This window comes from Theropithecus gelada, chromosome X (assembly GCF_003255815.1).
Source record: "Theropithecus gelada isolate Dixy chromosome X, Tgel_1.0, whole genome shotgun sequence".
Lineage (NCBI taxonomy): Eukaryota > Metazoa > Chordata > Mammalia > Primates > Cercopithecidae > Theropithecus > Theropithecus gelada.
Genome location: NC_037689.1, coordinates 83,675,623 through 83,692,501, shown reverse-complemented (window position 1 = coordinate 83,692,501; position 16,879 = coordinate 83,675,623). Strand labels below are relative to the sequence as shown.

The 16,879-nt window shown below is 39.4% G+C and overlaps 1 protein-coding gene across 2 annotated transcripts in view; it reads left to right on the top strand.

The window, feature by feature from the left end:
• KIF4A (kinesin family member 4A) overlaps positions 1-16,879 on the top strand; it is a 130,618-nt gene that overhangs the window by 85,864 nt on the left and 27,875 nt on the right. For both annotated transcript variants that reach the window (XM_025372390.1, XM_025372391.1), the window contains exons 19-20: positions 8,336-8,419; positions 8,911-9,024. In XM_025372390.1, the coding sequence (XP_025228175.1) occupies positions 8,336-8,419; positions 8,911-9,024 (198 nt within the window). The remainder of the gene's footprint in view (positions 1-8,335; positions 8,420-8,910; positions 9,025-16,879) is intronic.

The window sequence follows — 16,879 nt, the reverse complement described above, 5'->3', positions numbered from 1 at the left end:
TTTTTAATTGAAGAAAGATCTTAAACCAATAACCTAGCCTTCCACTTTAAAACACTGAAGAAAAGAGAGCAAACTAAACCCAAAACTAGTAGATGAAAGGAAACATTAAAAGATTAGAATAGAAATAGGCTGGGCACGGTGGCTCACTCCTGTAATCCCAGCACTTTGGGAGGCCAAGGCGAGTGGATCACCTGAGGTTGGGAGTTTGAGACCAGCCTGACCAACATGGAGAAACCCTCTCTCTACCAAAAATACAAAATTAGCCGGGCATAGTGGTGCATGCCTGTAGTCCCAGCTACTTGGGAGGCTGAGGCGGGGGAATCGCTTGAACCCGGGAGGCAGAGGTTGCACTGAGCCAAGATTGCACCATTGCACTCCAGCCTGGGCAACAAGGGTGAAACTCTGTCTCAAAAAAAAAAAAAAAAAAAAAAAAAAGATTAAAGTAGAAATTAATAAATACAAAATAGAAAAAAACAGAAAATCATTGAAACCAAAAGTTGGTCTTTTGAAATGATCAACAAATACTGACAAACCTTCAGATAACCTTAATAAGAAAAAAAAGAAAGAAAATTTAAATTACTAAAGTTAGGAATGACAGAGGGAATATCACTACTAGTCTTGCTGGAAGGAAAGGATTATAAGGAATTACTATTAACAACTGTACGCCAACAAATTAGATAGCCTAGATGAAGTGGACAAATGCCTGGAAAGACAAAAACTACCAAAACTGACTCAAGAAGAAATAGAAAATCTGTATAGACCCATGACAAGAAGTTAAATTAGTAGTTTAAAAACTTCCCACAAAGAAAAGCCCAGGCACAGATGGCTTCACTGGTGAGTTATATCAAACATTTTAGGAAGAAATACCCATTTCTTGGCCTGGTGCTGTGGCTCATGCCTGTAATCCCAGCACTTTGGGAGGCAGAAGTGGGCAGATCACCTGAGGTCAGAAATTCGAGACGAGCCTGGCCAACATGGTGAAACCCCATCTCTACTAAAAATACAAAACTTATTCAGGTGTGGTGACACACACTTGTAATCCCAGCTACTTGGGAGGCTGAGACACAAGAATTGCTTGAACCCAGGTGGCGAAGGTTGCAGTGAGCCAAGATCACACCACTGCACTCCAGCCTGGGCAATAGAGTGAGATTCTGTCTCAGAAAAAAAAAAAAAAAAAAAGACAGAAATACCCATTTCTCAGAAACTCTTCTGAAAACTATAAGCAGTGGAAACACTTCCCAACTCATTCCATGAGGCTTATGTTCCCTGATACCAAAACCAAAGACATCACAAGAAAAGAATACCACAGACCAATATATCTTAATATAGGCATGAAAATCCTCAACAAAATTCTAGCAAACTGAATCCATCAACATTTAAAAAGGATGATAGGCTGGGCATGGTGACTCACACCTGTAATCCCAGCACTTTGGAAAGCCGAGGCGGGCAGATCACTTGAGGTCAGAAGTTTGAGACCAGCCTGGCCAACATGGCAAAACCCTGTCTCTACTAAAAATACAAAAAAGAAAAATTAGCTGGGCATGGTGGCATATGCCTATAATCTCAACTACTCGGGAGGCTGAGGCATGGGAATTGCTTGAACCCAAGAGGCAGAGGCTGCAGTGAGCCGAGATCATGCCACTGCACTCCAGCCTGGGCAACAGAGTGAGACACTGTCTCAAAAAAAAAAAAAAAAAAAAAGGATGATACACTTATGATCGAGTGAGGTCCATCCGAAAAATGCAGAGTTTGTTTAATATATGGAAAATTTATGTTATATACCATATCAGTAGGAAAAAGGACAAGAACCACATGATCATCTCAATAGACACAGAAAAAGCATTTGACAAAAATCTAACACTCTTTCATGATAAAAACACTCAAGAAACTAGGAATAGAAGAGAACTTCCCCAGTGCAATGAAGGGCGTGTATGAAAAACCCACAGCTCGCCGGGCGCGGTGGCTCAAGCCTGTAATCCCAGCACTTTGGGAGGCCGAGACGGGCGGATCACAAGGTCAGGAGATCGAGACCATCCTGGCTAACACGGTGAAACCCCGTCTCTACTAAAAAATACAAAAACCTAGCCGGGCGAGGTGGCAGGCGTCTGTAGTCCCAGCTACTCGGGAGGCTGAGGCAGGAGAATGGCGTGAACCCGGGAGGCGGAGCTTGCAGTGAGCTGAGATCCGGCCACTGCACTCCAGTCTGGGCGACAAAGCGAGACTCTGTCTCAACAAAAAAAAAAAAAAAAAAAAAAAAAAAAAGAAAAACCCACAGCTAACATACTTAATGGTGAAAAAGAGCATACTTTTCCCCTAAGATCAGAAACAAGACAAGGATGTCCACTCTTGCCATGTCTAGTTAACATTGTCCTGGAGGTTCTAACCAGGACGTTTAGGGAAGAAAAATATATAAATGGCATCTAAACTGGAAAAGATGAAGCAAGACTATCTCTGTTTATAGATGACATGATCTTGTATGTAGAAAATCCTAGAGAATCCACTAAAAGTCTATTAGAATTAATATATAAGTTCAGCAAGGTTGCAGAATATAAGATCAATATAAGAAAATAAGTTGTGGTCAGGCACGGTGGCTCACACCTGTAATCCTAGCACTTTGGGAGGCCAAGGCAAGCACATCACTTGAGGCCAGGAGTTCAAGACCAGCCTGGCCAACACAGTGAAACCCTGTCTCTACTAAAAATACAAACATTAACCAGGCATGGTAGCACATGCCTGTAGTCCCAACTACTTGAGAGGCTGAGGCACGAGAATCACTTGAACCCAGGAGGCAGAGGTTGCAGTGAGCTGAGATCAGGCCACTGCACTTCAGCCTGGGCTACAGAGCAAGACTCTGTCTCAAAAACAAAAACAAAAAAACAACAAAAAAAAAGGAAAATCAGTAGTACATTTATATACTAGCAATTAACAATTTGACAATGAGATTAATAAAACAATCCCAGGGCTGGGCACGGTGGCTCACGCCTGTAATCCCAGCACTTTGGGAGGCTGAGGTGAGCAGATCACAGGGTAAGGAGTTTGAGACCAGCCTGGCCAACATAGTGAAACCCTGTCTCTACTAAAAATACAAAAAACTAGCCAGGTGTGGTGGTGGGCACCTGTAATCGCAGCTACTCGGGAGGCTGAGGCAGGAGAATCACTTGAACCCGGGAGGTGGAAGTTGCAGTGAGCCAAGATAACACCACTGCACCACTCCAGCCCAGGCGACAGTGCGAGACTCCGTCTCAAAAGAAAAAAAAGAAAGAAAAGAAAACAATTCCATTTATAATAGCATCAATACAAATAAAATACTTAGGAATAAATTTAACAAAAGAAGTGTAAGACTTGTATACTTGAAAACTACTAAACATCATTGAATTTAATTAAGGAAGCCTTAAATAAGTGGAAGGATATCCCACGTTCATGGGCAGGAAGACTTGATATTCTAAAGATGGAATACCCTTCAGATTGCCTTACAGATGCAACACAATCCCAATGAAATTCCATCTGGTTTCTTCACAGAAACTCACAAGCTGATTCTAAAATATATATGGAAATGCAAGGGACCTAGACTATTCAAAGCACTCAAGGAGAAGAACAAATTTGTAAACATCACATTTACTGATTTCAAAACTTTCTACAAAGCTACAGTAATCAAGACTGTGTGGTACTGTGTAAAGATAGACATATAGGTCAATGGAATAAGATTGAGAATCCAGAAATAAACTTACACACTTACGGCCAGTTGATTTTCAACAGTAATGCCAAGACAATTCAATGAGGAAAACAATTTTGTCTTTTCAACAAATAGTCCTAGAACAACTGGATAGTCACATGCGAAATAATGAAGTTGAAACTTGTGGCCAGGCACAGTGGCTCACGCCTGTAGTCCCAGCACTTTGGGATGCCGAGGCGGGTGGATCACTTGAGGTCAGGAGTTCAAGACCAGCCTGGCCAACATAGTGAAACCCTGTCTCTACTAAAATTACAAAAAAATTGGCTGGGCATGGTGGTACGTGCCTGTAATCCCAGCTCCTCGGGAGGCTGAGGCAGGAGAATCACTTGAACCTGGGAGGCAGGGGTTGCAGTGAGCTGAGATCATGCCCCTGCAGTCCAGCCTGGGCAACAGAGTGAGACTCTGTCTCAGAAAGAAACTTGCTCTCATACCATATACAAAAATTAAAACAGACCAAAACTTAAATGTACGAGCTAAAACTATAAATCTCTTAGAAGAAAACATAGGTGTTAATCTTTGTGACTTTGGATTAGACAATGATTTCTTAGATGTGACACCTAAAGTACAAACAGCTAACCAAAAAAGAGACAAAATTAAAAGTTTTTGCATTGTAAATAATACCATCAAGAAAGTGAATATGATCAGGCATGGTGGCTCACGCCTGTAATCTCAATACTTTGGGAAGCCAAGGTGGGAGGATTGCTTGAGCCCAGGAGTTTGATCCCACCCTGGGCAACATAGCAAGACCCCATCTCTAACCAAAAAAAAGAAGAAGAAGAAGAAAGTTAATAGCCAGTCCATAGATTGGGAGGAAAATATTTGCAAATCATATAGCTGATAAGAGTCTTATACCCAAGATAGATAAACAACTCTTACCGGCCGGACGCAGTGGCTCACACCTGTAATCCCAGCACTTTGGGAGGCCGAGGCGGGCGGATCACCTGAGGTCGGGAGTTCACGACCAGCCTGACCAACATGGAAAAACCCCATCTCTACTAAAAATGCAAAAAGATTGGCCTGGTGTGGTGGCACATGCCTGTAATACCAGCTACTGGGGAGGCTGAGGTTGAAGAATCGCTTGAACTCGGGAGGCGGAGGTTGTGGTGAGCCGAGATCGTACCATTACACTCCAGCCTGGGCGATAAGAGTGAAACTCCATTTCAAAAAAAAAAAAAAAGAACTCTTACCAATCAACAATAAAAATATAACTCAGTTTTAAAATGGGCAAAGCAATAAGTACACGAAAAGGTGCTCAATGTCGTTTGCCATCAGAGAAATGCAAATCAAAACCACAATGAGATGCAGTTTCACATCTACTAGGATGGCTATAAACAAAGACAGATGATAGTAAGTCTTAGCAAGAATGTGGAGACACTGAAAGCCTCATACATTGTCAGTAGGATGGGAAAATGGTATAGCTGCTTTGGCAAACAGTTTAGCAGTTTATCAAAAGGCTAAATAAAAACCTAGAGGTACCATATGATCCAGCAATCCCACTCTTAGTTTTTTCTACCCAGGAGATACAAAAATATGTCATATATGCAAAAACTTGTACCCAAATGTTTATGCAGCAGTAGTCATAATAGCCAAAAAGTGGAAAAACCCAACATGTCCATCAGCTGATGAATGGGCAAATAAAATGTGGTCTATCCATACAGTGGAGTAGTATTCAGCCATACAAAGGAATGAAGTACTGATACATGCTACAACATGGATGAAGCTTGAAAACATTTTGCCTAGTGAAAGAAGCCAATCACAAAAGACCATATATGATAGGATTCCATTTATATGTAATATCCAGAGTAGGACATTAAAATCTGTAGAGACAAAAAATAGATGAGTGGTTGTCCAGGGCTTTGGGGTGGGGTGATGGGGTTGTAGGGTGATCACTAAACAGTATATTTCTTTTTGTGTTAATGAAAATGTTCTAAAATTAAGTGTGGTGATGTTTACATCAACTGTGTGAATGTACCAAAAGCCACTGAATCATGTACTTTAAATGAGTGAATTGTATGGTATGTGAATTATATCTCAATAAAACTGTTAAGAAGAACAAAAGAAGAAAGGAGACATCTCTATAAAGTGATGACAACTTTACATTCTACAGGAATATATATTCTACATTGACAAGGATCTTTGTTTTGCTCACTTCTGTATTTCCAATGTCTAGAGCAGTGACTGGCAAGTAGTGCACACTCAATAATGTTTAGTGAATGATTTTAATCATAATTAATGCAAAATCTACCTTTCAAAAAATGAAGGAAGTAGGGCAACAAAAAGTACCACGGGCTTTTCAGTGACTGGAAAGTCAGAGGAAACAGCTAGTTTGAAGAGACAGAGTTGGTTTTAGGAGAATGATCTTTGGGATGGAGAGACCTAGAAAATATTGGATAATGTTGGCCTAGAGTTCAAGGGAGAAGTTGGACTGGACTTTGCAATTAAGAGTTGTCTTTGGGAGGCCAAGGTGGGTGGATCATGAGGTCAGGAGTTCGAGACCAACCTGACCAACATGGTGAAACCCCGTCTCTACTAAAAATACAAAAAAATTAGCCAGGCTTGGTGGTACATGCCTGTAATCCCAGCTACTCAGGAGGCTGAGGCAAGAGAATCACTTGAACCTAGGAGGCGGAGGTTGCAGTGAGCAGAGACCGAGCCACTGCACTCCAGCCTGGGCGACAGAGGGAGACTCTGTCTCAAAAAAAAAGAGTTGTCTGCATAGAGGTGAAAAATGAAACTTTGGGAGTAATGAGATAATGGAGACAGAGAATATATAGAAAAAGAAGGCTAAGAAGAGAATCTCTTCTTTTTTTATTTTTTTCTGATCTCACTCTGTCATCCAGGCTGGAGTGCAATGGAGCCATCTTGGCTCACTGCAACATCTGCCTCCTGGGTTCAAGCGATTCTTCTGCCTCGGCCTCCTGAGTAGCTGGGACTACAGGCACATGCCACCATGCCTGGCAAATTTTTGTGTATTTTTAGTAGAGACAGGGTTTTGCCATGTTGGCCAGGCTAGTCTTGAACTCCTAACCTCAGGTGATCCACACGCCTCAGCCTCTCAAAGTGCTGGGATTACGGGCATGAGCCACCATGCCCAGCTGAGAATCTATTTCATGTATAAGAAAATGAAAAGAAGACAATGAAATTTGTAAGGTAGGAAAAGAATTAGGATGTTATGGGAAAGTTATTGGTAGTGCTAACGATGCTGGGAGAGAAGCCAAAGAAGATGGTGACTGTAAAAAGACCATTGAATTTAACAAGTAGGAAATTCCAGGACAATTGGTAGGAACTACTTACAAGGGGATTATGGAGTGAGCAATAATGACAATTGGAAGCACTAAACATAGACCTCTCTTTCAAGAAGTCTGGTGCTAAGAAGACTGTTGACTTTCCTCTTTTCACTGGACTAGCTTAGTCCTCTGGCTGTGTTTCTTTAATTATCTTGACTTCTCATTTCAACACACATCTTATTTTATTATAATTGTGTTGCATGGTGTTTGTATTCTCTGGTAATCTCCGTAAGAGTAGTAACCATGTCATGTTTATCTCTGTATCATAGACACCTAGCCCAGTGCCTAGTATGTAGTTGATGGCACAGTAAATATTATATTATTGAATGAAATGAATTGTTCTAGTATGCTGGCAAAGACATGACAAAAATGGCTGACCATTCTATCCAGATTCGATAGGAACTAGTGAAGCCAGAAGGAGCTTAATGGATTATTAGAAGAGGGAAAGGGCCAAGAAATCAAAGCAGTTAAATATTGTGTGCTCAGCTGAAGCAGGTGATATCCCATAGTATTTCTTGGTATTCTTTATCTTGAATCTCTGGGAAGAAAGAGCACATTCAGTAATAACCTGTTTTTATTTTTATTTTAGATTCGGGGGTACAGGAGCAGGTTTGTTACAAGGGCATATTGCGTGATGCTGAGCTTTGGGCTTCTACTGATCCCATCACCCATATAGTACCCAATAGGAAGTTCTTCAGCTCTTGCCCCCCTTTCTCCATCCCTCCCTCCTTTTAGAGCCCCCAATGTCTATTGTTTCCATCTTTATGTCTATGTGTACCCAGGTTAACCTTGTTTAGTTCAAAAATGAAAAACCTCTTTTTTTTTAGCTGCAAGTTACTTTAACTTTATAGGTGGTTGGCTATGTGATAGGCTTTCTCTTTTTTGCCAGCCACCCGGGTTTTATAATGGATGGACAGGTAGGGTTGATGGGAAAAGAATACTGGTCTATCTATCAGGAGACCTGAATCCCACCTCTGTCAATAACTACCTATGTGGAAAGGACTGTTCACTAGATGATCTTTAAGCTTCCTTCCAGACCTCACATTCTAGGATATTATTTCTAGTAGTTGACTTATGACTGAGACTCAATTTGGCCACACAGCAATAAGCCAAAGGGAAAAACTACTTCCCCTCTACATACAAACATGGTTTCTAGAACTATGAGTTTTTGACTCATAGGAGAAGATGAAGGCAGCTCACTGTATTGTAGTTAACCTTACAAATCAAGGATGCCTTGAGAGACGCCTTAGTTATAGTATAAGGTTTTATTTTAGCTAGCTGAACAGCAATTCATATCTGACTTTTTTCTTGTCAGGACCGTAAGAGGCAATATGAGCTGCTGAAACTTGAAAGAAACTTCCAGAAACAATCCAATGTGCTCAGACGTAAAACAGAGGAGGTAAGAAAATTCAGTCTGCTAGGTCAAGTATATTGTCATCTTCAGGCTTAAATGCTTGCAAAGTAATATCCTTTAAACGAGCAAGTGTCCTGAGAAACCAGGGATGCCAGTCTTCACAAGCAATTCCTAAATCTTGATCGCTGTTTATATGCCATGACCTGTGAGCAGATAAAAACTTGATGAAAAATGGTACTGTTCAAATAAGGATTTTTTCCTAATTGGACTTGAGCCTTTCCTGAAAAAACAAAGTGATATTGATATGTGACATTTCTAGACACCTAGTCTGCAGAACTTCCTTGAAGTGTATTCCTCCCCTAGGCACCAAAGCAGTAGCTGTTCATTATGTCCATGGAGATTTATAAACCTGGTTCCTATAGGAACTCAAACCCATGTAATTTTTATCTTTACTAATGTGCTAGAAATGGGATTTTTTTTTTTTTTTTTTTTTTTTTACCTTTCATTCAACATTACTATGTGCCAATTTTATTTAGGCAGCAGCTGCCAACAAGCGTCTCAAGGATGCTCTCCAGAAACAACGGGAGGTTGCAGATAAGCGGAAAGAGACTCAGAGCCGTGGAATGGAAGGCACTGCAGCTCGAGTGAAGGTATGAACAACTTGAACTGCCATTTCTCTTGTGGACGCTGGGAACAGGAGAAAAGGAGAAATAGCTTTTTTTCTCTTTTTTTTAGAAGTAAACACTGCAAAATCTAAAGTTCTACTTGAAAGCCTTATTTCCTAAAGATAGCAATGTCTTTGAACTGTTGTTAAAGACCAGGAGTATAGAACTCTTTCTATCCTTGACCCTGTTGAGGTTCAGTTACTTTTTTAAACAGCATCATTGAAATAGAATTGACGTATTATAAATTGTACATATTTAAAGTTCACAATTTGGCCAGACATGGTGGCTCACACCTATGATCCCAGCACATTGGGAGGCCGAGGTGGGCAGATCACCTGCAGTCAGGAGTTTGAGACCAGCCTGACCAACATGGTGAAACCTCATCTCTACTAAAAATACAAAAATTAGCTGGCTATGGTGACAGGTGCCTGTAATCCCAGCTACTTGGGAGACTGAGGAAGGAGACTCCTTTGAACCCGGAAGGCGGACGTTGCAGTAAGCCAAGATTACACCATTGCACTCCAAACTCGGTGACAGAGTGAAACTCTGTCTCAAAAAGAAAAAAAAAGTATACAGTTTGGTGAGTTTGGACACATGTATACACCCATGAAATCATCACCACAGTCAAGATAATGACAGTGTGCTTCATTGCCTAAACTTTCTTTGTATCCCTCTGTAATCCCTCCTTCTCCTCCCCGGTCTACCCCTCTACTCCCCATTTCATATATATTTCTTTATATCCCCACAATGGTTCCAGGCAACCATTAATCTGCTTTCTGTCGCTATGGATTTGTTTTCATCTGGAATCATACAGTATGTATTTTTTTCTGGTTTTTATTCAGCACAATTATTGTGAGATTCATCCATGTGGTTGCATATATCATATACAACTTCTTTCCTTTTTATTGCTGAGTGGCATCCTATTCGTTGTATGGCTGTACCATAATTTGTTTTTATATTCACCTGTTGATGGACACTTGGGTGTTTCTAGTTTTTGGCTCTTACAAATATTGCACTGAACATTTGCGCACAAGTCTGTGTGGATTTTTTTTATTTCTTTTGAGTAGATAGCTAGGAATAAAATGGCTTTCTTGTATGGTTGGTGTATGTTTTAACTTGCAAGTGGCTGCCAAACTGTTTTCCAAAGCAGTTGTACCATTTTACATTCCTGCTAGCAATGTATAAGGGTTCTAGTTGCTACACATTCTTACCAATACTTAGTATGGTCAGTCTTTTGAATTTTAGCTATTTTGTGTGTGGGGGTAGTGGAACCTCGTGGTTCTAATTTTCATTTCTGTAATGACTAATGATGTTGGACATCCTTTCATGTGCTTATTTGCGATATGTATGTTTTCTTTTGTGAAATATCTATTCAAATCTGTCCCCATTTTTAAATTGGGTTGTTTATCTTTTTCTTATTATTGAATTAAAATTCTTTATATATTCTAAATATATTTAACAGAGGACTTCTGTGTTTTACAAATATTTTCTCCCTGGCTGTGGCTTGCCCTTTTCAATTTGTAACAGTGTCTTTTGAAGAGCAAACCTTTATTATGTTAATGCCATCCAATTTATTGATTTTTTTTATTTTATACTTAAACAGTTTTCATATCTTACTTAAGAAATCTTGGCTGGGTGTAGTGGCTCACGCCTATAATCTCAGCACTTTGGGAGGCTGAGGCAGGAGAATTGCTTGAGGCCAGGAGTTCAAGACCAGCCTGGGGAACAAAGTGAGATCCTGTCTCTACAAAACAAAACTTTAAAAAATTAACCAGACATGGTGGCGCACGCCTTTAGTCCCAGCTACCGGGGAGACTGAGGTGGGAAGATCACTTGAGACTGGGAGGTCAAGGCTACAGTGAGCCATGATCGCACCACTGCACTCCAGCCTGGGTGACAGAGAAAGATCCTGTCTCAAAAAAAATTTAAAACAGAAATATTTGGCTGGCTGGGTGCAGTGGCTCATGCCTGTAATCCCAGCACTTTGGGAGACCAAGGCGGGTGGATTACGTGAGGTCAGGAGTTCAAGACCAGCCTGGCCAACATGACAAAACCCCGTCTCTACTAAAAGTACAAAAATTAGCCGGGCCTGGTGGCATGCGCCTGTAGTCCCAGATACTCGGGAGGCTGAGGTGGAAGAATTGCTTGAACCGGGGAGGCGGAGGTTGCAGTGGACTGAGATCGCACCACTGCACTCCACCTGGGTGATAGAGCGAGGCTTCGTCTCCAAAAAAAAAGGAAATATTTGTCAAACCCATGGTCACTAAGATTTCCCCCTAAGTTTTCTTCTAGGAAGTTGTATTTTTTTGTTGTTGAGACGGAGTCTCGCTCTGTCGCCCAGGCTGGAGTGCAGTGGCCTGATCTCAGCTCACTGCAAGCTCCACCTCCTGGGTTTACGCCATTCTCCTGCCTCAGCCTCCCGAATAGCTGGGACTACAGGCGCCCGCCACCTCGCCCAGCTAGTTTTTTGTATTTTTAGTAGAGACGGGGTTTCACCGTGTTAGCCAGGATGGTCTCGATCTCCTGACCTCATGATCCGCCCGTCTCAGCCTCCCAAAGTGTGGGGATTACAGGCTTGAGCCACCGCGCCCGGCCTAGAAGTTGTATATTTTTAAGCTTTACATTTAGGTCTGTGATTCATTTTGACTGGACACCTTTGTCAAAATCAAATATCTATACATCTATTTCAGATTGTTTTATTGATCTATATGTCTATTTTTATGCCAATACCAAAAAGCTTAAAAATATACAACTTCTAGAAGAAAACTTAGGGGGAAATCTTAGTGACCATGAGTTTGACAAATATTTCCTTTTTTTTTTTTTTTGAGACGAAGCCTCGCTCTATCACCCGGGGAGAGTGCAGTGGCGCGATCTCAGCTCACTGCAACCTCTGCCTCCCCGGTTCAAGCTGTTGCTTTTTAAGAAATCATGAAATCAGGCAGTGTAAGTCCTCCAAAGTTGTTGTTCTTTGTCAAAATTGTTTGGGAAAACTAGGTCCTTTGCATTTCCATATACATTTTAGAATTATCTTGTCAATTTCTACAAAACAGCTTGCTCGGAGTTGGATTAAGATTGCATAGAATTTATAAATCAATTTGAGGAGAATCAACATGTTAAGAATATTTAGATACATGAATGCAGTACATCTCTTTATTTAGGTTTTTAATTTCTCTCAGCAACATTTTAGTTTTTAGTGTACAAGTGTTGTACATCTTTTGTCAAACATATTCCTGAGTATTTCATATTTTTATGATATTGAAAATGGCATTTTTATTTCCATTTCCAATTGTTTAGATATTCTTGTTGGTTCTCAAAGCTTTTTTGTAGAATTCTTAAGATTTTTTACCTAGACAATTGTGTCATCTGCAAATATGGACAATTTTATTTCTTCTTTTCTGTTCTGTGCTTTTTGTGTGTGTGTATGTGTGTGTGTGTGTGTGTCTTTATTTATTTATTTATTTATTTATTATTATTATACTTTAAGTTCTAGGGTACATGTGCATAATGTGCAGGTTTGTTACATATGTATACTTGTGCCATGTTGCTGTGCTGCACCCATCAACTCGTCAGCACCCATCAACTCGTCATTTACATCAGGTATAACTCCCAATGCAATCCCTCCCCCCTCTCCCCTCCCCATGATAGGCCCCAGTGTGTGATGTCCCCCTTCCCGAGTCCAAGTGATCTCATTGTTCAGTTCCCACCTATGAGTGAGAACATGTGGTGTTTGGTTTTCTGTTCTTGTGATAGTTTGCTAAGAATGATGGTTTCCAGCTGCATCCATGTCTCTACAAAGGACACAAACTCATCCTTTTTTATGGCTGCATAGTATTCCATGGTGTATATGTGCCACATTTTCTTAATCCACTCTGTCACTGATGGACATTTGGGTTGATTCCAAGTCTTTGCTATTGTGAATAGTGCCACAATAAACATATGTGTACATGTGTCTTTATAGCAGCATGATTTATAATCCTTTGGGTATATACCCAGTAATGGGATGGCTGGGTCATATGGTACTTCTAGTTCTAGATCCTTGAGGAATCGCCATACTGTTTTCCATAATGGTTGAACTAGTTTACAATCCCACCAACAGTGTAAAAGTGTTCCTATTTCTCCACATCCTCTCCAGCACCTGTTGTTTCCTGACTTTTTAATGATCGCCATTCTAACTGGTGTGAGATGGTATCTCATTGTGGTTTTGATTTGCATTTCTCTGATGGCCAGTGATGATGAGCATTTTTTCATGTGTCTGTTGGCTGTATGAATGTCTTCTTTTGAGAAATGTCTGTTCATATCCTTTGCCCACTTTTTGATGGGGTTTTTTTTTTTTCTTGTAAATTTGTTTGAGTTCTTTGTAGGTTCTGGATATTAGCCCTTTGTCAGATGAGTAGATTGCAAAAATTTTCTCCCATTCTGTAGGTTGCCTGTTCACTCTGATGGTAGTTTCTTTTGCTGTGCAGAAGCTCTTTAGTTTAATGAGATCCCATTTGTCAATTTTGGCTTTTGCTGCTGTTGCTTTTGGTGTTTTAGACATGAAGTCTTTGCCCATGCCTATGTCCTGAATGGTACTACCTAGGTTTTCCTCTAGGGTTTTTATGGTATTAGGTCTAACATTTAAGTCTCTAATCCATCTTGAATTAATTTTCGTATAAGGAGTAAGGAAAGGATCCAGTTTCAGCTTTCTACTTATGGCTAGCCAATTTTCCCAGCACCATTTATTAAATAGGGAATCCTTTCCCCATTTCTTGTTTCTCTCAGGTTTGTCAAAGATCAGATGGCTGTAGATGTGTGGTATTATTTCTGAGGACTCTGTTCTGTTCCATTGGTCTATATCTCTGTTTTGGTACCAGTACCATGCTGTTTTGGTTACTGTAGCCTTGTAGTATAGTTTGAAGTCAGGTAGCGTGATGCCTCCAGCTTTGTTCTTTTGCCTTAGGATTGTCTTGGAGATGCGGGCTCTTTTTTGGTTCCATATGAACTTTAAAGCAGTTTTTTCCAGCCTTTTTTTTTTTTTTTTTTTTAACCTTTGTCTTGCCTTATTGCACTTGCTAGAACCTCCAGTACAATATTGAATAGACTAGGTGAGAGGCTACAACCTTGTTTTGTTCCCAATCTTGGGCAGAAAGCATTCAGTTTTTCACCATAAAGTATGATAATAGCTATAGATTTTTTGGTATATGTCTTTTATCAGGTTGAAGAAGTTCCTTTTTTTTTTTTAGCTTGCAAAAGTTTTTATTACGAATTGATGTTGGGTTTTTTCGGGAGCTTTTTTTTCTGTTTCTGTTGAGATGATCTGACAGTTGATTGGTCAGTTTTTATTCTGTTATATGGCAAATGACATGGATTTTTCCTTAATTTATTCTGTCAAGGCATAATTGAAATACAATAAAATTTACCCTTTTGTTGTACAGTTCTATGTGTTTTGACAACATGTACAGTTGTGTGACCACTACAACAATCAAGATACAGAATAGTTCTCTTATCCCCAGAAACTCCCCTATATCTCTTACAGCCAATTCCTCTCACACCCCTGGTCCTTGACAAACACTGATCTGTACTCTGTCATTATTGTATTTCCTTTCCATCAGTGTCATAGAAATAGAAACATATAGTATGACTTCCTTCACTTAGCATAATGCATTTGAGATTAATTTGTGTTGTTTGTGCATCTGTAGTTTGCATGTTTTTGTTATTGTTAAGTAGTATTTCATTGTATGGATATAGCACAGTTTGTTTATCCATTCACCTGTCGAAGGATATCTTAGGGTGTTTTTTTTTTCCTTAGGTTTTGGCAATTACGAATAAAGCTACTGTTAAAAACACGTACACGTTTCTATGTAAACTAATTTTTTCACTTGGGTAAATACCTAAGAGCGGGACTGCTGGGTCATATGATAAGTGTATGCTTAACTTTGTAAGAAAATGCCAAATTGTTTATCCAGTTAGTTGTTTATTGCTGGTATATAGAAATACAATTTATTTTTGTATATTAACTTTTATCTCATGCCTTTATTATTTTAGCTTTTTTATAGGTTTTTAGGATTTTCTATGTAGACTATCATGCTATCTGTAAATACAATTTTATTTCTTCCTTTCTAATCTATATGTCTATCATTTCTCCTACTTGCCCTATTGCATTGGTGAGAACCTTCAGGATGATGATGAATAGGAGTGGTGAGAATAGACATCCTTCTGTTCTTCCTGATCTTAGGGGGAAAGCATTCTGTCTTTCACCATTAAGTTTATTAACTGTAGTTAATTTTTTTGAAATACTTTGTGTCTCTAGTTAGTTGATTTGGTGAATTATTTTGACTGATGTTCAAATATGGAACCAACCTTGCATTTCTTTTTTTTTTCTTTCCAACTTTTACTTTAGGTTCAAGGATTACATGTGCAAGTTTGTTACATGGGTAAATTGTATGTTGCAAGGGTTTCATGTACAGATCATTTTGTCACACAGATAATCAGCATGATACCCAATAGGTAGTTTCTCAGTCCTCACCCTCCTCCCACCCTTCACCCTCAAGTAGGCCCCAGTGTCTATTGTTCCCTTCCTCCTATCCATGTGTACTCAGTGTTTAGCTCCCACTTAGAAGTGAGAACATGTGGTATTTGATTTTCTGTTCCTGCATTAATTCTCTTAGGATAGTAGCCTCCATCTACATTCATGTTACTACAAAGGATGTGATTTTGTTCTTTTTTATGGCTGTGTAATATTCCATTCCAACCTTGCATTTCTTAGATAAACTCTATTTAATCGTGATATATCATCCTTTTTATGTATTATTAAATTCAGTAATACATTAAAAAAATCTTGTTTAAATTTTTGTATCTGTGTTCATGAGAGATACTGATGTGTAGTTTTTTGTAACACCTTGGTCTGTTTCTGGTATCAAGGTAATGCTGGCCTCAGAATGAGCTGGGAAGTAGTCATTCTCTTCAAATGTCTGGAAGATTTCGTGTAGAATTAATATTGTTTCTTTCTAAAAAATTTGGTAGAATTTACCAGGAAAGCCATCTGTGACTAGAGAGATTTATGTTTCTTGCTTAGTTTTGCTTTTTGGGGAGAGGGATGTTAACTAAAATAAAGTTTTAAAAATAGATAAAAGATTGTTCAAAGTCTCCTTGAGTAAGCTTTGGTAGTTTGTGTGTTTCAGAGAACTTGTCTGTTTCATCTTAGTTGTCAAATGTATTGGCATAAAGTTGTTCATCATATTCCTTTATGGTTCTAATATCTGTAAAATCTCAGCCAGGTACGATTGCTTATGCCTATAATACTGGCACCTAGAGAGGCTGAGATGGGAGGATCACTTGAGCCCAGGAATTTGAGACCAGCCTGGGCAACATAGCAAGAACCTATCTCTGTTTTTAAAAATTAAAATTTTAAAAATATGCAATGATGTCAACTATCTCATTCCTGTTTGTATGCTTTCTCATTTTTCTCAATCAGTCCAGCTGGAGGTTTGTCATTCTTATAATGGGTAAAATGGTAATTTTTATGTTATATATATTTTACCACAATAAAAAATTTCAAAACAACTCCCAACTCATTAATTTCCACTCTGATCTTATTATTATAACTATTATTATTATTTTTGAGACAGAGTCTCGCTCTGTCACCCAGTCTGGAGTGCAGTGGCGTGATATCAGCTCACTGAAAGCTCCACCTCCCGGATCTTATTTTTTTTTTACTTCTGCATACTTTGGATTTATTTTGGTCATCTTTTTTTACTTAAGGAAGAAACTAAGGTCATTGATTTACTTCTTTTCTAATATAGGCATTCAGTGCTATAAGTTTCCTCTTAAGTACTCCTTTAATAATATCCCACAAATTTTC